The 26,369-nt window shown below is 37.0% G+C and overlaps 1 protein-coding gene across 1 annotated transcript in view; it reads left to right on the top strand.

The window, feature by feature from the left end:
- Window positions 1–26,369, top strand: part of TMEM132D (transmembrane protein 132D) — a 238,860-nt gene that overhangs the window by 207,244 nt on the left and 5,247 nt on the right. The window contains exons 3-5 of the mRNA XM_074205321.1: window positions 13,767–13,972; window positions 18,708–18,981; window positions 24,936–25,127. Of these exons, the coding sequence (XP_074061422.1) occupies window positions 13,767–13,972; window positions 18,708–18,981; window positions 24,936–25,127 (672 nt within the window). The remainder of the gene's footprint in view (window positions 1–13,766; window positions 13,973–18,707; window positions 18,982–24,935; window positions 25,128–26,369) is intronic.

Consider the following 26,369-nt stretch of genomic DNA (forward strand, 5'->3'; position numbering starts at 1 on the left):
TATTAACACTTTTCCATTTCTATCACTGGATTTTAGGCCTAGACTAACAATGAAACAAATCATCAAGCCCTGATTTTTATATTTATCACTTTCTGTGGAGTAAATGTTCACACTGAAAATTTAACAATCACTTCTTACCACTGCAGTTGGATTCAGTCCATCCATGCTCCTATTCCACATTTACATAACTGTCATTAAACTGAAGACTAAAATTTCTCCATTTCAATTTGCATCCCTTGTTCCTAGTTCTGCTCTCTGGGACAAGCCATGCAAGACTTATACCATCTTCCAGGTGAAGAAAGCTACCATCCCTCCCCACCCCCATATCCCAATCTTGTCTGCCTTGGTTAAATAACCCCAGTTTTCTCAACTTCATATGTCATGGCCTTGAGGACATTTACCAGTATAAAGTCTTGCAAATAGGAAGTGCTCAGTAATGGAATGGAAATGATGGAAATGGATTAATTTTGTAGAAGAAAATCAAATGGTTCTATAATCTGGATAGACATTTTACCTTGGGAGTCCACCAAATTTTATGAATCTTAAGAATGATGACTGAAAAATAGATAGTCATAAGATCATGAGAACAAGGGACCTCAAGGAGCAGCTAGTCACCTCATTTTGCATATGAGGAAACTAAGACTGAGGGATATGAGTTGGCTTGCCCAAGGTGACCTAGGTAAATAAGCATCTTTAGGAGGATGAAATCTAAGTCTTTCAATTTAAAAAAAAACGATTTAGGTTTTAAATAAACTAAAAGACTATCTAAATGTTCCTTCTATTCCACCACACTGGGTTTGATTTTCATTTAAGGGGTGTTTTCCCCCTTGAATTATTATCTGGGTAAAGGGCAGGATGCATTTAACTTCTTATCATTTGTAAACCTAAAATGATGCTTTTTTAGTCTCTTATCATTTGTAATGGGGAACAGTGAGGTTATACTCCTATCCTTTATAATCCTGACATAGATACTTCATTTCTGTCAACAACCTTCCTTTTGGGGCTTTTAACCATAATAAGGAGACTTTTCTCTCTATTTTCTTTAAGATTAAGAATTCCAAAGCATGATAAGAAGGATTAGTACAGTGACTCCACAGCCTTCTAAGAGGGTTAAGAGCAGAACCAACTTATTAGAAATAGAAAACTGGGGTCCAACAAGGGGATGGTGTTTTTTCCAAAAGAAAAATTAAAGGTGAAAATGATGATCTAAACCAATAAAACACTTCCACAAAAACAAGATGCAATTCTTAAGTTTGTCTCATTCTTGGCAACTGCCTCCCAATGTCCCAAATAAAAATCTAAATTTTGTCTTGCTTCAACAGCTAGCTTCCCCAAGAGAGTTAGGGAATCCTGCTAAGTGAGAGAGACCTTGAATTTTAACCTTTAGAATTTTCATGTGCTTTCATTTAGGTTCATGAATTCTGAAATCTCATTCTTTGATGGTAAAATCTACTAGTGAAAGAAGACCCAAAAGACTGGTTTCTTCATAGCTAGTGCCCTAAAAAGTTATAAAAACTTAAATAAATATTTCATTAAAAGATAAAAAGGGAGGGGGTGAAGGAAATAAGGTGATCCAATTCTATACCATTCCAGAAGGTAAAATATTTTACCTTCCTTCATTATTTCAGTATTTCCATTGTTACTCTCTCCTTCCTATTTCTCCTTTTAATTTCTCCCTCCTTTCTTCTTTGTCTCATACCCTTCCATTCTTCCCTTCATTTCACTCTCACTCAGATTCATCTCACTTCCCTCTCTCCCTTCTATTCCATCCTCCATGCTTTCTTTTCTGCTTGCCAGTCTTTACTTCCTTCCTCTACTCCCTTCCTTCCTTCTTTCCTTCCTCCTTCTTCATTCCTTCTTTTCTTGCCTCTTTCATCTTTTGCTTTCTTCCTTCTTTCCTTTTTTCCCTTTCCTCACTTCATTTTTCTTTCTCTCTTTCCTCTATTCTTTTTTCCTTCCCTCTCTCTTCCTTCTTTCCTTCCTTCTTTCCCTCATCTCTTCCTCTCTCCCTTCCATAACTGTTCTTGATCCAAAGACATGCAGAATTTTCCGGGCTTCAAAGAAAAGAAGAGATCAGAATCTGACCAAGTTAAAAAAATTCACCCAACAAATCTATCTTCTGCAAGGCAATAGGATTGTTAGTTGAGTCTAACATCTAAATATTTTACCTTCCTTCATTATTTCAGTATTTCCTTCCTATTTCTCCTTTTTTATTTCTCCTTTCTTCTTGTCTCCTACCCTTGCATTCTTCCCTTCATTCCTCTCTCCCTCAGATTCATCTCACTTCCTTCTCTCCCTCTTTTCCTTCTATTCCATCTGGGTCAAAGATCTGATTGTCCCAACTATTTATGACTGTTCAAAAAGGGGGTTGCTATTTAACTCTGAGCCCTCAGAGACAGTTTTGGGTTTCATACAAGCCAGTTTGGGAAAGTAAGCAGTTAATGACCCTTCTGCTCATTGAGCACCCACAACTCAGTGCTTTTTCCTCAAGCCCAACCTCCCTAGCTTGAACTTTGAAAACCATCATCTGACTAAAAGTACAAAATCTTTGGGACTTCTTTCTTCTGAGTGATTTTCAGATTAAATATTGATATAAGGAAGCAAATGGCACCTATTTAAATTCATCTACATGGACAGTTCTGAGCATATCCAGGGAAGATTTTGAAATAAGTCATGGGGAGGATACACCAAAGGCAGGAGCCCTGAGCCATGGAGGAGATTCCTAGTCTTTTCCAGATGGAGAGGGGGGTAGGGAGCTATGACACAGGAGCAGTGATCTTAGGAAATAAAATGTCATCTTCCACAATGAATAAAAGAAAAACAATTCATTGCCTTGGGCTATTGTAACTGCAGTGATTCTCCCAAACTGAGAAAGGACAAAAAACAAGGCTTGGAAGAGAAATTGTGTGTGTAAAAGAGAAAAGCAGATAGCATTATTAATAGCCATGGATCTTTCTAGAAACATGGACTTAGAGAGCTGGAGGGGCAGACCTGAGATTGAGCTATCCTCAAAGCATCAGTTAGTTGGTTCTAGGCAGTTAATCTACCCTCCTGGTCTCAGTTTCTTCTTTGATAAAAACAGTTCATGATGTACCTCACAATGTTTGCTCAGTTAATCAATCATCAACATTTACTGGGCTTGTTGTCTCAGGGCTTGCACTGGGGATACAAAGACAAAAATGAAACTCATCAGTCTCTGCCATCAAAGAATTTATAGTTCTAGCTAGGGAAGTAACATGTTCAAATAAGTATATATGTATGTATGTATGTATGTATGTATGTATGTAGATGGTAGTTAAATAGGCAATTCAGTTCAATATACATTTATTAAGAACTGGGCTAAATATTGGGGATACAAAAATAGTGCCTCTACTATAGAAATTTGTTTAATTTATATAATCTATGTCAAATTGATTGTTATCTTGGGGGGAACAGAGGGAGAGAAAAAATTTGGAACTCAAAATCTTACAAAACTGGATGATGAAGGGCAGCTCCTTCAACTGTGGTGCAGTGAATAGAGCACCAGTCTTGGAATCAGGAGGACCTGAGTTCAAATTCTACCTTAATAATGACCTAGCTGTGTGACCTTGGGCAAGTCATTTAACCCTTTGCCTTGCCTTAAAAAAAGGATGTTGAAAATTATCTTTATATATCATTAGAAAAAACTAAAATGATATTAAGATTAAAAAGATATATAGTCCCTGCCCTCAAGGAACTTACCAATCTGCTGGAAAAGACCACATTTGAATAAACATAGGAAGTAAGCTGTGTATATTATAAATAGGAAATAATTAGCAGAGGAAAAACACTGGAATTAAGAGGAGCTGGGGAAGACTTCTTGTAGAAAGTATGATTTTAGATGGGACATAAAGAAAGTTAGGGAAGTCAGTATGATGGGTTCTCTGTTCCCTGCCTTTCCCAATGAAACTACAGCTAGAGTAGATCTGAATGCCATATGTTGGTAAATCAGAGAATATTGAAAGAACACTAGAATAGTGAGGAAAGTGATGGTCACGTACCATAGGAGAATAGGCTGAAATAGCTGGAGCCTAGCTAGGCTGGAGAAAAGACTTGAAGCATGTGAAGGGCTGTGAAAGAAAAAAAAAGAATCAACTAACTCTCTTGACCCCAGAGTAAAAAAATTGTTGCAAGGAGTAGAAGTTTAGTGAGGGTATGCTTAGGCTCAATAAAAAGAAAAACTTTCCCAAAATTAGGGTTAGCCTAAAAGTGAAATGAACTGCCTCAGAAGATAGTGCATTCTCCTTTCACTGGGCCAGTTAGGTAACCCAGTGGATCAAGAAGTAGTCTGTAATCAGGAAAATCTGAGTTCAAATGCAGCCTCAGACATTTACTAGCTATGAGACCCTGGGCAAGTCACTTAACCCCCTTTTTTGTCTCAGTTTCCTCAATCTATAAAATGAGCTGGAGAAGAATGACAAACTACTCCAGTATCTGTGAAAAACACATCCCAAATGGGATCATGCAGACATCACTGAGATGACACAACAGTAGTGATAGATGATGGTGTAATAGAGTTGGTGGTAATGGTAATTGTAGTAGTAGATAGTAGCAGCAGCAGCAGCAGTAGTAGTAGTAGTAGTAGTAATAGGAGTGTTAGTAGTAGTGGTAGCAATAGCAATGGCAGTGGTAGTGGAAGCAGTAGCAGCAGTGGCAGTGATAATGGTAATAGTGGTAGTAGTAATAGCAGCAGCAGCAACAACAGCATCGACAGCATCAACAATAGCTGTGGCAGTGGTAGTTGTATCTATAGTAGTAATTCTATATATTCTTGGTAAGGTTCAAGGTGAACTAAATGGCCTCTCAGGTCCCTCTGAGATTCCATGACTCTGATTAAAAAAATTAATAATTGTAAAAATAAGCATTTATAGTGCTTTTAAGATAAATTTTACACATTTATCTTATTTGATCCTCTGAACAACATGAGGTAAATATTGTTAATATCATTGTACAGATGGAGAAACTAAGTCTAAGAATGGTTATGTGACTACCTCAGGGTCACATAACTACTAAATGTTTGAACCAGGATTTGAATTCAGGTTTTACTGACTTAAATTCCAGTGGACTTGAAGGATTCACTCCTTCTAAGTGGCTTAATTTTGCACTTTCTTCCTTTCAATTCAATAAACATTTATTTACTTGTCCAAAGTAAAAGTGAATTCCATATAATACAATATATCACCAGAGAATGGGGACCATTTTTTTTAAATAACACCTTCTGTCCAATAGGAAGCAAGAAAAAAGAACAGAATTTCAAACTTGGCAAATCTGTCTTTAAAAATGAAAAAGAAAAAGAAAATACCAGCAACATAAAATATACCACAAAAATCTGGTGCTATTTAAATAAGATTTAAATTCATTCTGCATTTAAACAGAAAAGTGGGAAGTGGTATTAAATTCACATAAATGCAGGATTAAGTCGACCGGAGTCGGAAATATTAAGTGTGCCCACGTAATGGAAGAAAGAGAATGGCAAGTGATGGGTTCAGAAGAGGACTCTGAGTTTTAATAGATTGTTCCTCCAAACCATTAGCATTGAAAAGCGGTAGTTAATAAATTATTTGACACGTCCATTTACTCATATTTTAACTAAAAATAATTAACGAGCTTTGTCAGCTTACCTAGGCAACCATTACTTCCAACCCAGCTCTCAGAGCTAGAATGTGATGGGGTGGGTTGCTTCATCATTAAATGGGAACTGACCAGATAAAAAGGGTGATTTTGTTAGTTTTTCTTTTTTTTTTTCACTTTTTCTTAGAAGCTATTGGGGATTAATTGACTTGCCCAGGGTCACATAAGTTCATGTCTGATGCTGAATTTGAACTAAGGTCTTCCTGACTCCAGGGCTGGTGCTCCATCTATTGTGCCACCTAGGTACCTAATATTCCTTTCTACATTAGACTATAAACTCCTTCAGAGAAGGGATGTTTTTTTGCTTTTGCTTTTGTATTTCCAGATTTTGGTTCAGAAAACGTAATTCCAAATCTAGATCTCGATCTCAGAGGCTTTCTAGATCAACTCTCTTAATTAAGAGGAGGAAAGTGACTTCCTAAAGGTCACATAAGTAGAATTTCATTCCATTCAGGAGACGCAGAGGATAAATCAAGTGCTGGAAAGAACCTGAGAAGTCAAATAATCACTTCATTTTACACATAAGGAAACTGAGACTAATGGAGAAATGAGTAACCAGGGAGTAAGCATGAGGATAAGAGATGGAGGCAAGGATTTGAACTCCAGTGTCACTGTTTCTATTTATATTTTCTTTAAGATTTACAAAGAACTTTTCAAATATAATCTCACTTTTTCCTTACAACCTCAGGAGGTGAATGCTATTATTAAGTCCATTTTACAGAAGGAAAAACTGAAGCAGATAGAAGTTAGTAGACTTGCCCAGGTCAAAGAACCAATAAGTATATCAGGCCAGATTTGAACTCAGTTCTTCCTGATTCTAGGTCCAGCATTTTTTCCATTGTCCCACCTAGATGTTAATAATAAACATTTTTGAAAGTTTTCTATGATTTAATTGTATATCTAAATTAATTGATGATATCAGGTCATTGAGCAGGGTAAAACTGTCTTAGACAACAATCGTGCTGCAAATTCAGTCCATTTAGGAAAGGGGGCAGTCCTTTGCTGCCCCGGAAATTTGGAGAAAGGAATAAAGATGCAGGAAAAAAGCTCCCAAAAGTGAGTTTACCCCATGAATCATGGACTAAAGGAAGGAAAGTATTGTCCAGATCAACCCAGAGAAGAAATTCCCTAGGATATTTTTACCGTAAGGCAACATCCTGATTGTCCTGGCTATTCAAGTAGACTGAATATTGGTCCTGGATTGAGGGAGATTTGAATGCAATTCTGTTCTATTATTACTACTCTCTATAAGACCCTGAGCAACTCATCTGCAGCCTTCGAACCCTAGAGGCTCACTCTGCCCCATGGCCTCTTTTTCTGATCAGTCAGATTCTTATGGAAAGTACCCAGTCTAGTCATATCTTCATTCCCCTTCACTCTTGACTCTCTAGACTTTTCCACCAATGAGAAACTTCCCTTTCCTTCCCACTACCCACTTTTCAGTCTTCTTTTATATATTACCTTCCCCAATTAGAATGGAAGCTCCTTGAGGGCAGGGACTATGATTTTTTTACTTTTAGTCGTCTCTCCAAAACTTAGCATAGTGAGTGTCTAATACATAGTAAACACCTAATAAGTACTTGTCCTCATGACTTAACCTCTGTCAGCCTTAGTTTACTCATCTGTAAAATAGAAATAAGAATATCTACCAGGATTGTTGTGCAGATAAAATGAAATAATACTTACAAATACTTCACAAACCTTAAAGAACTATATGAATGCTATTATAATTAATTATTTACCTGTCCCAGTTACCATTCTGTTCCAGTTAGACAGAAAAATGTCTTATGGTAGGGACTATTTCTAAGTTTCTCTAGTGTTCTTTTCCCCAACTCATGCACAAGCTAGTTCTTAACTCTTAGGAAGAGCTATATGTTTCTGCTTCATTTTCCCCTTAATTACTGAGAAAGATTGGCCTCCATTTCATTTGCTCTCATTACTAAATAATAAATCTGAATGAGCTGAGATAATATATATCTAATCATAGTCATATAACTTTTGGGCCAAAGGGTTTAGGTTTGGGCTTTTCTTGAGGGTCTCCCCAAAAGAGTGGAACAGAAAGAGAATTAATGTAAAATATGAATTATAAATGAAACAGAAACTCATTTCCTTTCCACAAAAGAAATGCTGAGACACACAAAAGACTCACCACATGATTTCAGAAGGCTTAAGCAATCAGTGCTATATCTCATCTTATAATCTACCAGGAATTTGAGTCATAAATACCAGGAAATGAAGCAATTTGTAGGAATATTGTATAGGCATCCCACATTTCACCTTGGCTTGGCACTATTCCCCTCACAGAAACTCTCTTCTGACAAGACTGACCAGGAGTTGAGTTATTCATCCTCCAAACTTTCCCAGTGTACAAGGGGAAAGTGAAATAGAAAAGACATTACAAAATCCAGAATCAGGATGATTTAGGCACAACATGTGCTCGTGGCCACATGGTTGCCAGAGTAGCAGATACATTGAATTGTCTTTCTCTAAGGGTATCAAAAAAGCAATTTGACCCACAATTAGTGGAAGAATTAAAATGACCCAGAGGGAATATACTCTTCCCTTTTAAATGTTACTGTAAAATCAGCCCTTCCTGCTCAGTAGACACTAAGGATTATTTTATCTCTACCTTAGAGATAGATGAGTGCTTTGTTTACATAAGATTGACAGGAGGCAACCAGGTGGGAAATATTTTAGCCTAAAAGCACTCAGGTTCTGAGCCAGAACACCTGGCCAGAATTAGAAAGAGAAGATTTATAATATACCCTTCTCAAACCCCAATTAAAAATACAAGGTGTTTTGTAGTCCTTAAAGGGGTTTCAAAATGCTGTCTTCAACATCAGCATTATCTTTATCTTCATCATCACCATCATCAAAACCATTAAATAAACTAAATAATAATTGTAATTTCAAAGTCACATCATTAATTACTTTATGCCTCTTTGCCATTTTTGTCCAAAAAAATGGACTTTTTTTTTACTCCTTACCTAAGTAAAATGATCTTGCACTCTTATTTTCTGAAAGGCACTATTTTGTGTCGAAAAGATCACTGAACAAGGAGAAAGAGATTTGGATTTGTCTCACATGCTAGCATCCTGGCTTTGGGCAAGTCACTTTTTTTCAATAGGTCTCCATTTCCTCAATGATAAAATGGGGAGAATAACTGCTATTTTGCCTCTATCTCAAAGGAGAACATATAGACAAATGAGTTTTGAAAACTTTCAAGACTAACCATGACAGGAAACAGTACATTGGGGACTAAGGATCTGGAGCCTCATTAAAGTCCTGCCTGTAATGCATACTGGCTATGTGGCCTTGGGTAAATCACTTATAATTTTCTAAGAAACATTATAAGACTCTATTAGCAGGGGGGATTTTTTACCTAGGCTTTCCCTAGGGCAATGAAATGACAAGCCCAGTTCAATCCTAGCCTTAAGACACAGAGCAAAAAGTAAGAGAGGTTAATTATCTGTTCTAAGTTCACATGTGAAACTTTGAGGAGGAAGGAGGTGAAGAAATGAATTTACAGAAGCAGCCAGTTTTCCTGGACACTATTCTTTAGTGGCTTTTCCAGATTCCAACTTGGCCAACTGGCTGATTAGTTTGAAGTAGGTTTGTTTGAGTCAAGACATCTTGAATTAGAAGGAAGAGAAAGAATTCAGCAAATTCAACTGAAGGCGGGTAGGTGGCACAGTGGATAAAGTGACATCCCAGGAATCTGGATGTCCAAACTCAGTCTCAAGACACTTTCTGGCTGTGTGATCCTGGACAAGTCACTTAACTCTATTTGCCTCATTTGTAAAATGATCTGAAGAAGAAAATATAAGCTACTTTAGTATCTTTACCAAGAAAACTTCAAAAGAGAATCACAAAAAAAGTCAAACACAACTGAAAAAAATGACTAAATAACAAAAATGTTCCTTTCAAGCTGCTGGTTATTGCGGTTTCAAAAACAAAAGAAAGACATTCTCTGCCCTCAAGGAGCTTACATTCCCATATACATTTTTTAAATTTGAAAAGTAAATGTTCATAAGAAAATTCAAAATATATAAGAAGAAATGACAAGGACAGAGGACCTGAGGAAAGGCCTTATGTTGTGCGTTGTTGGTGACACCTAAGTAATGCTTCTTAACCTGTAGCATGAAGAAATCTAGGCATGCCTTGACTTGGAGCCAACCCTCTTGAGTTTGTTTCATTTCATTTTTCAATCAAGCTTAAGTTCTTTTTTTGACAGGTATTTTAGGACTATAAACATCTCAAACTGATAAATGGATCTTTGTCTGAAATATTACTATTATTTCTCTTTTTAAAAAAATATTGATTTTTTTCCCCCTCTGTGTGTTAAGCTACAAAACATAATCTCCTGTTTCTTTTTTTGGCTGGTGCTACCTCAGCTTGAGAGATCATCTTTCCATGGAATTGCTTCCCATAATATTTGAACCTCCTTATTTCTATCTTGTTTTGCCTTCAAGCTTTCCCAAGGGCTGAGTAGCAATTTTGAACTTTGCAATGGCCATGAACAAAAGGTTGTGACATAACCTGATACGTTAGAGGTCCAAGGTCAGAGAGAGGGAGGAAAGACACTTTTGACATCAGAATATCAAAGATACTCCAGTCTTCCAGGTCAAAGCTAGAGGGGGCATTGGGAAAAGCATTAGCAGCTCTCCTTGGCTCTTAACTTTTCTTGCTTAGGTTCAAATCCCTTCTTTGCCATTTTCTATCTTATCACTTTAAGTAACTAAACTTAATGTTTGCCTTAGTTTCCTCATTTGGCTTTGTTTCCTCATTATCTCCATATCCACAGAGATAATAACTGCACCTATATTGTAGAGTAGTATTTATGATAAGATAGTGTTTGTAAAGTGCTTAGCCCAGCAGCTGGGATAGAGTAGGTGCTATATAAATGTTAATTATTGATGATGATGATGATGAAATTAATGATGGTGGTCATAGTGATCTTGACTTTAAATACTAAATAAAAGTTTGGTTGTTTTGGAGGTTTCTTCTTTTAACCTAAAGGTGATAAGGAGCCATTGAGACTCCCTGAACAGAGGAGTAACAAATTCCACATAGGAAACAAAATAGATGAAAAACACCTATGGTTAGTCCTAAATGTGAATTATGGAAGTCCACCATCTCTGAGGAATTGAAAAATGAGTATCACATAGAGCAGTTAGATAGCATAGTGAATAGAGCAGTTGGCCTGAAATCAGAAAGACTTGAGTTCAAATTTGTCTTCGAATGACCTCAGTGACCATGGCTAAGTAACTTCACCCTGGTTGCCTCAGTTTCCTCATCTATGAGCTGGAGGAAGAAATGGCAAACCACTCCAGGATCTTTGCCAAGATAACCCCAAAGGAGTCATAATAAATCAGGCAAGACTGAAACAAGTTTCATGGGGGGCGGCTAGGTGGCACAGTGGATAGAGCATTGGCCCTGGAATCAGGAGTACCTGAGTTCAAATCCGGCCTCAGACACTTAATAATTACCTAGCTGTGTGGCCTTGGGCAAGCCACTTAACCCCGTTGCCTTATAAAAAAACTAAAAAAAAAGAAACAAACAAATTTCACGGAGCAAAGGTATCAAATTTGCAACCCCACTGGCCAAATTAAATTAAACTGCAATTGGGAAATGATTAACAAATAAATTTTAAAAAACACAGTACAACATGGATAATGCTAATTTGTAGTTTCTAAAGCAAAATGTGTTGCTGAGATCCATTTCTATTAGAGTTTGACACCACTGACCTAGTGGTGTCATTGGAGAAGCTTGAATAGACAGCAGAACCTTTAAAATTCCAAACAAGTAATAATAAAGGGGAAGTGGATTGAAAGTTGGCATAAAGAAATATATGTTAAAAAAAACATGAGTTGATCATATGTAAGGGCTTGCCCATGAATGACCTATCTGATCTATCAGTATGCTCATGACATGCAAACAAAGCAAGATCAGCCCTTGCCTGCAGCAAATTTATGAGAAGACATGAATAAGAGGATGACATGATAACAGTCATGAATGAGTTGCAATCTGCCTGTTAGAGTGAAAGCTCATATTCATGAGATCATATTCATGAAAAATAGCTCCCTTACCTTGAAAAGCTTATTGCTATGATTCATCTGTCTAGGTCTTTTTCTTTGACCCAAGCCCATTCCACTATCTTTTTTTTTTCTTCTAGTATTTCTGTTTCCAGAATTTATCGCAATGCTTAGTACATAGTAAGTACTTTATTAATGTCATTGAATTGTTGATATCTCCTTGTATTATTGGCTCTTGTTGTTCAGTTGTTTCAGTCATGTCTGACTCTTTTGCACATGGTTTGGAGTTTTCTTGGCAAAGATACTAGAATGGTTTACCATTTCCTTCTCTAGCTCATTTTACAGCTGAGGAAACTGAGGAAACAGGATTAAATGACTTGCCCAGGGTCACACAGTCAATAAAGTGTCTGAGATCAGATTTGAACTTAGGGAGAAGTCTTTTAACTCCAATGAGGTTCTCGGCACCTCCTAATTGCTCTACTTTTATTATAGTATATTTTATATCCTGTCACAAACTCATGTAGAACAGAAGCTCCTTAAAAGTAGGAGCTATATGATATTTATCCTTGCACTGTAAATATTAGACACAGCCTAGATCCATTAAGAATATTGGGGGGGCAGCTAGGTGGCACAGTGGATAGAGCACCGGCCCTGGAGTCAGGAGGACCTGAGTTCAAATCTATTCTCAGATATTAATAATTACCCAGTTATGTGACCTTGGGCAAGTCACTTAACCTCATTGCCTTGCCAAAAAAAAAAAGAATTTATTTTGAGAATTAATTTGAATTGTTTTCACTATATGACAGATATAGATAGACTTAAACACAATGGTATCACTGCTAATATCAAATGAAATGGTCACTTAGAGATGAGTAGGTCCAAAATAATACTGAGTAGACTGAGTCTTTGAGGGCTAAAGGTAACAATAGATAGATGATAGATAGACAGATAGATAGATAGATAGATAGATAGATAGATAGATAGATAGATAGATAGATAGAGATAGATGGAGTTAGTTTATCAAAAAATGCCTGAAAGAGATATCCTAGTATAATGTAAGCTCCTTGAGGGCAGAGACTGATTTTCATTTTGGCTTTATATCCTTAGCACCCAGCACAATGAGGGATGGGCAGTGGTGTGTCCATAATCATCTCTCTCCAGAAAAAAAAAATTGCATGCATTACACACTTTTAAATTTAATCTGCATTATTGAAATTTTCCATCACTTAAGTCCACAAATCAACAAAACCATAAAGCAAGTCATGACTGATAGGATTTGCTGATTACCAAGGTGTAAATGCTCACACTGAAAATTTAGCATTCAGTTAGTTCCTCGTGAGTAGCTCCAAATCCATCACTGGGGAGACAGTCAAGAAGAGAAGTTGGTTTTAACCTGTGATTTTGATCAATGTCAAGAATTCCTATATGGAAATTCTCTCCATCAATTGATTAAAGCTTATAGATTATAGAAAGTTTCCTCCGGCTATAAAAGATCAGATGATTTGTCAATGGTCACACAGCTGGAATGGATCAGAGGTAACATTTGAACTCAGCTCCTTCTGGGTTGCCACACTGTTTCTCACTTTGTGCATGGTTGGAACTTGTACACTTTTATTGAACCATCTATCTCCTCCCCCTCAATTAACTGGTATTGATTTTGTATAAACTATGGGAAAATGTAGGGGTATATATCTCTATGCACATGTAATGTCTGCTTATATAATGTTGAAAGCTCCTTGATGGCATGTACTGTTTCATTCTAGTCATTGAATTTCTGCAATCTAATACTGTGTTCTACATTTAGTAGATTAATCCCAACACATTCAATCGCAATTGAATTTTATCCAGTTAAGTTACTCTTCAAAGAGATAATATAATATGAGCTTCTTCTTATTATTATTATTATTATAATACTCTATTCAGCTCCCTCCTTCTCTTCCTTCCATCCCCCTGGGAAATGGATCCAAGCACCTACTATGTGTCAGACAGTATTCTAGGTGATGAAGACACAAGCCTTCAAAGGGTTCACATTTCATATTTCCATGAAGTCTCATTCCTTTCTTCCCCTTCCCTTGGTTACAGGTGTCTGACAGATGTGATTACATCTTTGTCAATGGAAAGGAAATGAAGGGCAAAATGAATGTTGTGGTGAAGTTCACCTACCAGCACCTGAGCAGCCTCCTGGAGATGACTGTGTGGGTGCCCCGGCTCCCACTCCAGATTGAGATTTCTGACACAGAACTTAACCAGATCAAGGGCTGGAGGGTCCCCATTGTCTCAAATAAGAGGTAGGTTTGATCAGACTGTATCCCCTCCATACTCTCTCTCTCTCTCTCTCTCTCTCTCTCTCTCTCTCTCTCTCTCACACACACACACACACACACACACACACACACACACACACACATACACACAGAAACCTGATATAGTGGAAAAATGCTGATTTTGGATTCACATCTCAACCACTTACTGCTCCTTATGGATATGATGCATAACATAGTGGGAAAAGTCCCAGATTTATATCTAAGACCTGAGTTTGAATGCTTCCTCGGGTCCTTAATTAGCTGTGTGGCTATGGGACAATTCATGAGACAACCTCTCTGAACCTCAATCTCATCTTTAAAATGGGAATAAAATACCTGTATTGAGATAGTTTTTAAAGTGCTTTTCAAACTTTAAAATCACCATCTGAATGTCTATTATTATGATCACCTGGGTCAGCTTGGGTTAATCTCCTGGTTTCATTTTCCTCATCTATTAGTATTAGACTAACTATGAAACCTAAGGTCTATAGAACGATTGGGCTAACCTCTTGCTATGTGCCTGCGAAATCTGGAGAGTCTGCCAGTGCCATGCCAGGAAGTGTAATCACTTCCATTTAAATTGTCTTAGGAAGATTCTGAAGATCACCTGGCAGGATAAAATATCAGAAACTGAGTGAAACATTTTTTTAGCTAAACTGCCAACCATTCAAACTACCACAGAGAGTGCAATTGTGGTGAGGTGGTCAGGTAGTTAGAATATCAAGTGTATGCTTGCCAAAAAAGACTATTTGATGGGGAACTCACACAGAGCGAGGATTCACAGAGAGGGAGGAGGAGGGGGAAGGAGTGAGGAGAGGTGGTGTGGAGAGGAGGTTGGTTCAGAAAAAAATGATACAAGGACACCCTCAAGGTCTCAACTTTGGAATTGATGGTGCAACATGGAAGACACTGGCACAGGACTGTCTAGTATAGTATGCCCTCATCAGAGAGGGTGCTGTGCTCTATGAGCAAGTCAGATTGGAAGCAGCTCAAGGGAAATGTGAAATATGGAAGCTTAGAGTAACTAGCCCAAGTGATAACATGGACACATGCCCAACCTGTGGTAGAGAATTCTGAGTTCGCATTGGTCTGGTCAGCTACAATCAGCACACTATACCTCGTATTAACATAGTGATATTGCTTTGGTCTTCTTCAATAAAGAAAGACAAGAACCAATCAAAGAGACTGGACTAGATGGTAGCTCAGGTCCCTTCCAAATCTAAATCTGACATCCTCACACATGGCATTCCATCTCCCAACTGCATGCCTTTGCATAGGCTAGGCTTTTCCTGGTCCCTAGCATGTATTTCTTCCTTACCTCAGCCTCTTAGAAATCCTTAATTTTCTTCAAAAACTCAAGTCAAGGCTAACTTCATATATGAGGTCATTTCACACCCCTCCCCAATTTCTTTGTGTTTATTTTATGCTTATTTTACTTATATGTGTAGATGTATATGTTATAAGCTCACCGAGGGCAAGGACTATTTCATTTTTGATTTTGAACCTCGTCCACCTAAAATACCCCCCCAACACATAGAAGGTTATTAATCAATATTGATTGTACATTCAGTGATTTATTTGATCCTATGATCCTCTGAGCTGAAATTTCTCTTGACACTCACTGAATCACAAACTCTTGAATACAGTTATCTGATCTTACTGCAATCCCATGCAAAAATCTAAAAATCATCATCTATCTACACTGTGCAGGTAAAGGGGGGAGAGGTAATGAGGACCACCTAAACATCAAAAACTCTCCACTATAGCAACTAACAGGAAAGGATGCCTTAGTCAGGCTGATAGTCTTTCTTTCAGGAGTCTACTCTTGAAAACAGACACTTAGGATCAAAATTTTTAAAGGGACTTTAGAGGTAATTTTGTCCAACTCCCTCATTTCATAGAGAAGGAAACATCTTCTAAGGCCACAAGAGGAAAGGACTTGTCCCAGGTCACATAGATACCAAATATCAGAGTGAGGATGATATCCCATAACTTTAGGCCTACATTCAGAGTACTTTCTACTGTACCTGCTTCCCTAGTATGAACTGGTATATAAAGGACAAAGACAGGCACAGTTAATTATTGAATCCCTTTCTCAACTCTTTCAATCTTCCCTGGCGAGCATTGAAGGGACGGAGACAAGTTCTCCCTCTGTGTACCAAGGTCTCCATTTATTTACCAAATAACAGTGCTTAAATACCTCCCCAGTCTCTCATCCACTCCCACTCCTGTGGCACTTAATAAATAAGGCTCTGGTGCTCAAGGACACCAGATGATGATAGTTTACAGTGCTCCCACACACAACATTTCCTAACAGATAACAGAACATTAGCTTTATCCTAACAACACAAATCAAAGAGAAAATCATAAATTCAAATAAATGAATATATGTATGTGTGTGTGTGTGTGTGTGTAAAATAGCTGGAAGTTTCAGGGAAGACTTCAAGCAGAAAATGTTGCTTAAGCTGAAATGAATAAGATGGAGATAAGAAATGAGTCATCATATAAGGATGAAAAATATGTTTCCTGGATAAGAACAGTTTATCAAAGAAAGATGGATGAACTCTCAGTAAAGAATTTCCTTGGGATAGTCCTATTTACTCTAGGAAGAATGGACTTTTGACCTTAATTTGGAGTTGGGGTAGAGGAGAGATTGCTACCACCATTGAAAAGGGTAAAAGTTGGAGTGGCTAGGTGGCGTAGTGGATAAGGCACCAGCCTTGTAGTCAGGAGTACCTGGGTTCAAATCTGGACTTAGACACTTAATAATTACCTAGCTGTGTGGCCTTGGGCAAGCCATTTAACCCCATTTGCCTTGCAAAAAACCTAAAAAAATGGGTAAAAGTTCTGTATCTATACTAAAGTCTGTGTCAATAAGAACAGAGTTATTGAGGTAGGAAACAGTCCTGTGGTCCAGCTCAGATGTTGTAACAGCTTCATAGTCTGAATGGTTAATACAGACAGTTTAGGGGACTGAACTTCAAGCTGCTGTGGTGGTTATGGGAATGTGAGCATCCTAGGGTTTGGTGAGGGGATGTCCCCAGGTCTAGTAGAGGAAACAGAAACTCTAAAGAGGAACCAAGCAGAGGAATTGATCCAGATGCTGCAGTGGGCAGATCTGGCTTCATCATTTTGAGGTGTCCTACAGTAAATGGGGCAAGAAAATCAATATACTGACCCAATAGCACACGAGTTTGCCTGATCTACTTGGGAGGGGGGCCCCTGACTCAGAATGAACCCTACAAGCCTTCCAACTCTAGAATCCTAAGAATCTGGAGCACCAGAGACTTCCATATGGCATGGAATCCATCTGTCCACCTGGCAGAGATACAGGAACTGGTATGAGGAAGAAAAATAGGAGAGGAAGTGGGGCAGTTTGTGGCTGGGTCTTCTATTATTATGTTGACTAGCTGTGTGATTCGGGGCAAATGATTTAATCTCTCTGATTCTCAACTTCTCCTTTTTGTAAAAATGAAGGGACTAGATTCAAAGATCTCTGAAGTCCCAAATGGTTCTAGATCTATGATTCTACAGTTTGGCTTGATGCCAGAAAAGCCTTAATTTGAATCCTAATTTATATACTTATTAACTATGTGAGCCTGAGCAAGTCACTTAACAGCCTCTGAATCACAATGAAATAGATAAAATAATTGTACCTCTTTTATAGAACTGTTGGGAGGAGGAAATGGAATTTTATATGTATCTGTATGTGAATGCATGCATTATGTAGGTATATATACATATACATAAACATTTTTATATAAACATCATTTTACAATCTGTAGAGTGCTTTGTAAATATGCACCATTTATTATTTTTTTCATCCTGAAAAAGTGATAAAAGCTGCCCTTTTATAGTACTCTACAGGTAACAAAATATGTTATCATTTTTAAAAATATTTTAAATTTATGTATGTATGTATACATTATAGATAATCATTATAGATAATTATACTATATATAATAATGATAGATAGTTGATAATGATAGATGATAGATAGAATTGTCTTATTTTTGTGCATATTGCATCTTCCTTGTAGAATGTAGGCTCCAAGGCCAAAAGATTGTTTCACATCTGTCTTTATATTCCTAGGTCTCAGAATAGAGCCAGAACAGACTAAATAAATGTTCATTCACTGATAGGCTACTGATAATGTGATCATTACACTCATAAACAGAATCCCTACCCCATTCTTTGAAGTCTTTGGGTTTTTTTTTTTAACAAGGCAGTAAGGTTAAGTGACTTGCCCAAGGTCACATGGCTATTAAATGTCTGAGGCCAAATTTGAACTCGGGTCCTCCTGATTTCAGGGCAGGTGCTCCAACCACTGTGCCACCTAGCTGTCCCCCATTCTTTGAAGTCTTAAGTTTCCTGAGACCAGTGATGTCAAACAAAAATAGAAATGGATCCCTGTGAGCCATAGTGTGATCTGGAAACCATAAATAAACAGTATTTTTATTTATTTTGTTAATTTTTCAATTACATTTTCGTCTGAATTTCACTGACTGCTTTGTCACAGTAGGCCATGAGTCTTACATGTCTCCCTCACACCCTAGAATGTCTAATGACTTCTAAGTTGTTATCATAAAGCAATTATATCTACAAAGTTTAAGGTACTCTGAAGATAGAATGAAAAAGTCCCTTTTCCTCAAGAAGCATAGATTCTGTGGATGTAAAAGAAGGTAATGACTCCTATTCTTGTGCCGTTTGACTCTTCCAGGCCAGTCCGAGACAGTGATGATGAGGAAGAAGATGAGAGACGGAACAAAGGCTGTACTCTCCAGTACCAGCACGCCATGGTGCGTGTCCTTACCCAGTTTGTGGCTGAGGCCTCTGACTCTGGAGGGCAGCTGGCTCACTTACTGGGTTCAGACTGGCAAGTAGACATCACAGATTTGGTGAACAACTTCATGCAGGTAGAAGAGCCACGGATTGCCAAGCTGCAAGGAGGACAGGTTCTGATTGGGCAGGAACTGGGAATGACCACCATTCAGGTAAGGAAAGCCCAGAGAACTGAGAACCTCACTCTCTCTGCTTCAACCCTACCCCCTCAAACGAGTTTTCCTAAAGGTGAGAATTTAGAGTCTAGGGCAAAATAAAAAGAGTCCATCTCCCTCCCTACACCCTTGTAAAAGGTTCTTGACAAAGAACCTGGACTTAAATGCCACCTGTATTACTAACTGGTCATATGACCATGGACAAGTCACTGAATCTCCCCAAGCCTTAAGATATTTTCAGGGTATATATGGACTGTACTCTTAAGGGAATTCCCCACACTACCAAAAACCATAAGTCTTTGACATAGCTATAATCTCACTCATCAAATGAATGGAAAACTCTGAAAGACAAGAATTTCTGGATAATTAAGCAGTCAATTTATTAATTAGACTATCTGCCATGCAATTAAATTGATGTTCAGTGGTTTCTCTTAGTAACCAAAGACTCTCATTGGAAACCCCGAGAGCTTTAAAATACCTGTCTAAAAGGAGATATCTCTAAACAAGTGAAAATCAACTGATTTAATTGAGAAAATAGGTTGGAAGTCTTCAGTTCCTTCTGCTGAGAATGTTGCTTGATTATGATATTCAACTGTATCCAGGAATCTGCATGGGAGAATACATCTCCATCCAGATTTTTCTGTCTGGCTTTTCTCTTCATGCACAGGATGATCCTAAACTCTAATTGGGAGTTCAAGGAAAGGGACTCCTTCCCTCCGAATAAGGTTTCACCCAGATGGGATTGTTTTTATGCTCTTAACAGAGATTGTTCTCATAGTTGGATGAGATCCTGCCCAAGACTGAAGAGTGTGTGTTCCTTGAGAGCTAGGAGTAATTTTATAAAATAGTCCTGTCCTTCAGAGTTATTAATATAATAAATAATAATAATTTATCTCATATATTATCTAGAATATATTGACTAGGAGCAAGAACCCACATCACTGTGGGCTTTGTCATTGTCTGGGATACATCTTTGAAATCTCCAACATATTGTGAGACAGTATTCACAAAGAATTTCTAAGAATAAAGATAGGAGATCTATGAAAGGCAATAAATTTTTTGACACATTTAACCATGCAGGATGAGACAACCAGCTCATCTTTGACATGATCTATTCCCTTGTACTCCATATTATCTTCCCAACCTTTCCTTAAAATCACTTCATTTCAGTAGTCACTCATCAAGCTGGAGTTATGTGCAGGTCACTATTCCAAAAACCAGAGAGAAGTCCAAATTATCCTAGATAGGGTAACTGCCATCATAGACCTTCCATTTTGAAAGGAGACAGCAAATTCATAGATAATTCAACCTTCCAGAATTTGTTTATCCCTCCAGTGATGCAAATTGCAATCTATCCTTGCCTACTAACTCTCATCTGATGAATCATCTAATCTGTATGAGATTCACACTAATATGTCCAGGGCTCTTTCAATCTCTTGAAAGGGGAGAATACTAGTTATATCTCTCCAATCCATCTTTTTATTTTGGTAGTACATTTCTTAGATGATGGACTGCTAGGTGGTACCATAATGCAGAGTCCTGGCTCTGGAGAAAGAAAGACTAATCTTCCCCAATTCAACTCTGGCCTTAGTAGTTGTGGATCTTGGCCCAATTACTCAACCTTGTTTGTCTCGGGGTTTCCTCATTTGTTAATGAGTTGGAAAATTAAATGTCAAACTACTCTAATGTCCCTGCCAAGAAAACCCCAGATGGACATCATGAAAAGTCGAACATGACTGAAAACAACTGGGTAATAACAATTCTTAAATGACACCCTGACCAGTTCCTTGTCCATAATGTGTTACATGCTGCTCCTGTCTACCATGTTTCTCTCCATTTTCCTTTGGATGATTCTCAGTCTCAGTTCTTCAACTCTTAAGTGCTATGACTTGTAAGCAAAAGGACATCTATCATGGGAAGAATAGCTGTGTTAAAAAATGTTTTAAAAAGAATTGGTCTGAAAGTCAGGGAGATCTGAGTTCAAATCTTACCTTTGACATGTATTGTATGGATGATCCTGGGTGAGTCATTTTATATCTCTGTGCCCTAGAGAACTTTCTAAGATAATAAGTCAAAGGATAGATACTGATCTACATTAGCAAAGGGAGTTTCCTCACTGGAAGTTCCTTGCACCGATAAAATCATACATCCAGTACAAAAATCCTGATGAAGAAGATAATGAAGATAATGATGATGATGGTAGTGTGGTGATAGTGATATATATAATCAAAGCCATAATACCCTCAGGTTGACAAGTCCATCTAGTTTTGGCTTAAAGACTTCCACAATTCACTTCTCAAGGCAACCCATTGTACTTTCAGACAGTTCTAATTGATAAGGAAGTTGCCCCTTAAATGGAGCCTAAATGGAACTCTTACTAATCTTATCTAATTCTAAATGCTCATCAGTCTTCTACATGTCAGTCCATGTTTCCCATTAGTCTTCTTCTGGACTAGGCATTCCCTTTTCCTTCCCAATATTCAGATAGTATGAGCTCAACTTTTTCTTTTTCCTTGTCTATTTCCTTTTAACACTCTCTAGCTTAATCATCTTTCTTAAAAAGTGAAGCTCCAAATTAAACATGTCTTTATTTACTTATTATTCCTAATTTTAATTCCCAACTCAATTATATCTTCCAACTATCAAAGAGCATCTTATTTCTTATGATATAAACTGTGTCTATATTACTTTCATGAATTTATTTCATTGATAGAACCACTTCTTCCAGTGGGACAGATCCATGCCCTTTCATCTTTTATAGTTCCTACCCATGATTTCTCCTTATTTCTCTAGTCAAGGCTGTCTACCTGAGGAGCTTCTAGATCGCTTGAGATGATCTAGATACCAGTGAAGTATGCAGAGATATATACCAATTATCTTTTACTGTACACACAAGGCTGTCTCCTCCATCCATTTTTCTTCTTCATTCATATCTGGAGATAGTAGGTGTAGTGAAAAGAATTCTGAATTTGAAGTCATAGCATCTGGGTTCAAATTCTGTCCCTGCTATTAACTAGTGGTGTAACTGAGGCAATTTACAACTGCTATGAGCCTCTGTTTCCTCATCTGTAAAATCTGTTTGGACTAGGTGACCTCTGAGTCTTCTTCTAACTCTGAATCCATGATCTCCTCTGACATAGTTCTTTATTAGTAATAGATGACACCCTATTCACTCCTACTATTGCCCTTTGTATGACTGATTTTCATTCACTAGATTCTGTGGCATTCCATGATTCATAGCCTCACTGGAAGAACACTGATGTTAAAAAGATGCCTCCTTTCCATCTTGTGATGAAAATTTCAGAAATTCAAGATAGCTTTTTTATAAAGTATTCAGAGGTTTTTCTCAGCTCCCTAAATATATCTATTTTCTACTGAAGGATAGTGAGCCCTGTTAGTATTCTGTGCCAATTTTCCAGGCTAGGAGCAATGACCACACTAATCTCAAATTAAAAATTAAAACCATCCTTGGGTTGCTGCTAGAGAGTACAGTTCGTCTTCTGTCCCTGGGGCCATCCAGTGTTTCTCTTTCCTTATTGCTTCCTTGTCCCCTCATGGAACAAGTCTTCTCATCTGCTATCACCTTAGAACACACTGCTCATCTATCCCTGTCAGTTCAGACATGGGAATTGATGAGGGTGGTTGGATGGGGCCATGCAACTCCGGTGTCAAGGTTTAAGGAGTTTGGGGTCTCAAGGTGCAATTCAACATGTGAACTCATCAATCTCCCTGGCAGCTCTGAAAGGGAAACTCTGAGAGAGACAGATGTCCATAAGGTCAAGCTTTCAGCAACAATTCAGTATAACCTATTCCAGTCAGAAAAGTAAGTCTCCAGAGTACTGTTTAACCAAAAGCCCATTCCACTTACTTATTTAGGCTCTGGAAAAAAAAAGACTTTAAAAAACCCTTTCCAAATAGCATCCCCCCCACTTCCCATTAGTCTTTCTTGATGCCAACACCTGTTCCATAGGGTTTATTACCTCAGTTCTCTACTAAGATCTAATGGGATAGATATAATATTAATTGTACAAATTGTACAACATCATTGGCATTGGGAAGGAGGAGGAGGAATGTTGTATCTACATTGGACAATGAAAAGAGTGCCAGACTTGAAGTCAACAAGATAGAGTTCAATTCTTGTTTCAGATACTTACTAGCAATGGTGTAAGCCTGGGCAAGTCATTTCAACCTTGAGCCTCAGTTTCTTCATCTATAAAATGGGAATAATAATATCATCAAGTTCCCATAGTTGTGAGAATCAAATGAGATATATGTAAAGTGCTTTGTAATTCTAGCATGCTAGATAACTATTATATGTTATTAATAATATTTTATTATTAATTAATCAAATTATTATTGGTTATTAATGTAGTATTATTAATAACTGTTTGGTTTATATTTATTTTTTAAATTATTTCCCTTCTTATTAATAAAGAGCATGGTGCAAGTTTTAACCCAGCATGGAATATAAATAGAGCTTATATAAATATAGAGAGCAAATATAAAGAGAGCATATCTACCTGGTATTTAAAGTAATAAATACTGAAAAATAACTCCCATCATGAGGAGGGAAGAAGACTGGATAGATATTCAGAAGTCCATGTTCAAATCCTGGTACTACCATTTAGGCTTAAGGACTCATAGTTTAAGAACTATAAGGAATTTTTAGGAGTCATCTAGTCCAACACCATTTTTTTTAATATATAAGGAACTGAGACTCAGAAAAGTTTAAGAACCTACCCAAAATCACACAGTAAGGTTCAGATGAGATAATAGCTATAAGCAACATTGAATAGCACTCTGAACTAGAATCAGGAAGTTCTTGGTTTAAATCTTACCTTAGATATGAAAGTTGTGTGACCCTGGACAAACCACTTGCCTTCACTTAGTCTCAGTTTCCTCATCTGTCAAATGGGAGTAAAAAAAATTATGTACCTCACAGGACTGTTGATAGGATAAAATGTGATAATATATGGACAGGGCTTTGCAAACCTTAAAGTATTTTGTAAATGCTAGGTATCATTATTATTATTATTATTATTATTATTATTATTATTATTAGAGTAAAGTGCTCCACATTTTCTATTTATGTATATAATACATATATGTTCTATTTAGATATATGTAGCTATTATTAAATGATTTATATTATCACTATATATGTTAAATATATTAAAATATATAATATACTATCCATAGGATTTTGTGACTGTTTAAATGCTATTATTACTAAGTTTTAATTCTATATATATTATATAATATACATTAAAATATACATTAGATTATAAATATATAAATATATGTAGCTTTTAAATACTAGCTAATACTATATTACATTAGTCCTTTGCCATCTCTTTCTATATATATAATGTACACTAAAATATATGATATAGTATATAAATATGTAAATAATATACATTAAAACAAATATATATTATATGTATAGTTTTATAAATTCTAGCTATTATTACATTTGTGCTTTGTATTCATATATTTGTATAAATGTATATATACTATACATTAAATATAAATAGCTTTTTAATATTAAGTAATAAAATTCTAATATTCCCATATGATCTAACCTGACTTCTGACTTAAACACTCCCTTGGGAAATAGGTAGTTCGAGTATTTTGAAGATGAGGAAACAAGTTTAGAAGAGTGTAGTGAGACTGCTGTAATCACGGAATTAATTAATTATAGTCAGGACTGGAATTCAATTCCCTGAAACTCAGTCTCTCTCTCCAAACTCCTCCTGGTGATGAATGAAGAAGATAATTCCCTTTAATACTGCAAAATCGAATAGAAGGTTGATTAGCATTCACCCTGATTCATGGATTTTTCTGGGTTTTTTTTTTGTTTTGTTTTTCTCAGTGTTGCTTCTTCAAGGGGTGTTTTTCAGAGAGGAATAAAGATTTGTAAAATGAATTCTAATGCTGATTCTTCTGTTCAGATCCTGTCCCCGTTGTCTGATGCCATCCTGGCTGAGAAGACAGTGACCGTGTTGGATGAGAAGGTGACAATCACTGACCTTGGGGTCCAGCTGGTGACTGGGCTCTCCCTCTCCTTGCAGCTCAGTCCAGGAAGCAACCGAGCAATCTTTGCTACCTCCATAGCTCAGGAGCTACTACAGACACCTAAGCAGGTACCAGTTCTCCCAGTCATTCTATGGGGAGCTGGTCCAAGATCCAACCAGATTAAACCTTTCCCAGCCCCTAGTACCAAAGGTGTTCAAGAAGAGAGTAGAAGAAAGGTTTTAAGGGAAAATGAAGGAAGGAGTAGACCAGTGTCTCCCTTTTCCAGGCAATCCTCCAGGTAACTGCCAAATGACCACTCTAAAGTCACAGATTTGACCATGTTACTCCCCTACTGCAAAAATCTTGAAGGAAATCAGATCATAGTTTCAGTTCCTGGTCATTTTCAAAGCATGGCATCATACCACCTTTTAAGCTCCCCTTTACATCTTATCTTCTTCTATTAGAACTTAAGCTTAGGGGCAGCTAGGTGGTGTAGTGGATAAAGCACGGGCCCTGGAGTCAGGAGTACCTGGGTTCAAATCTGGTCTCAGACACTTAATAATTACCTAACTGTGTGGCCTTGGACAAGCCACTTAACCCCATTGCCCAGCAAAAAAAAAAAAAAGAATTTAAGCTTATTGAGGGCAAGGATTGACTTCCTCCCTTTATTAAGATTGCCAATGCTTAACAGAGTTCTTGACAATTGCTAATCAAATACTTTTTCCTTTACTCATTGTTTCATCCATTTATTTGCCTCCAGTAATTCATTATTGCCTCTAGGACAGAATATCAAATCATCAATAGTCATTAAGCACCATGTATCATCGTTGCCCTCAACAGACTCAAAAGCCAATGAGGGGAAGAGGCATGCAAACAATTATGTACACATATAATACAAAATACACGAAGATACACTCATAACATTTACATTAAAGATATTTCTATATTTATAAATACATATGCCTACACAGAGAGGTTGCTAGTAAATGTTTAGCAACAAACTATGTAAATGTGCATGGCAATTTTAAATATTAAATTAAAATTATATGGACACTTTTTAAACTTTAGACAATCAATAAAATAATAAATTTAGCCTTTATTTGTACATTTTTCAATACTCTCAGTGAACATTTGATGATCATAAATTGGGTCAAGGTAACACTAGCAAAATTATATATGTGTGTGCATATGTGAAAAATACACATATATATAAAATGTGAAATAAAAATTAATATATATAATAGAAAACATATATATATATATCAGGTCACTATGATTTATATCTATATATCCATACTGCAATAATGGTGCTTATAACTATGATATATTCTACATGTGTTTATGTGTTCATATAAATATATTTATATGAG

The sequence above is a fragment of the Macrotis lagotis genome, chromosome X (assembly GCF_037893015.1).
Source record: "Macrotis lagotis isolate mMagLag1 chromosome X, bilby.v1.9.chrom.fasta, whole genome shotgun sequence".
Taxonomy (NCBI): domain Eukaryota; kingdom Metazoa; phylum Chordata; class Mammalia; order Peramelemorphia; family Peramelidae; genus Macrotis; species Macrotis lagotis.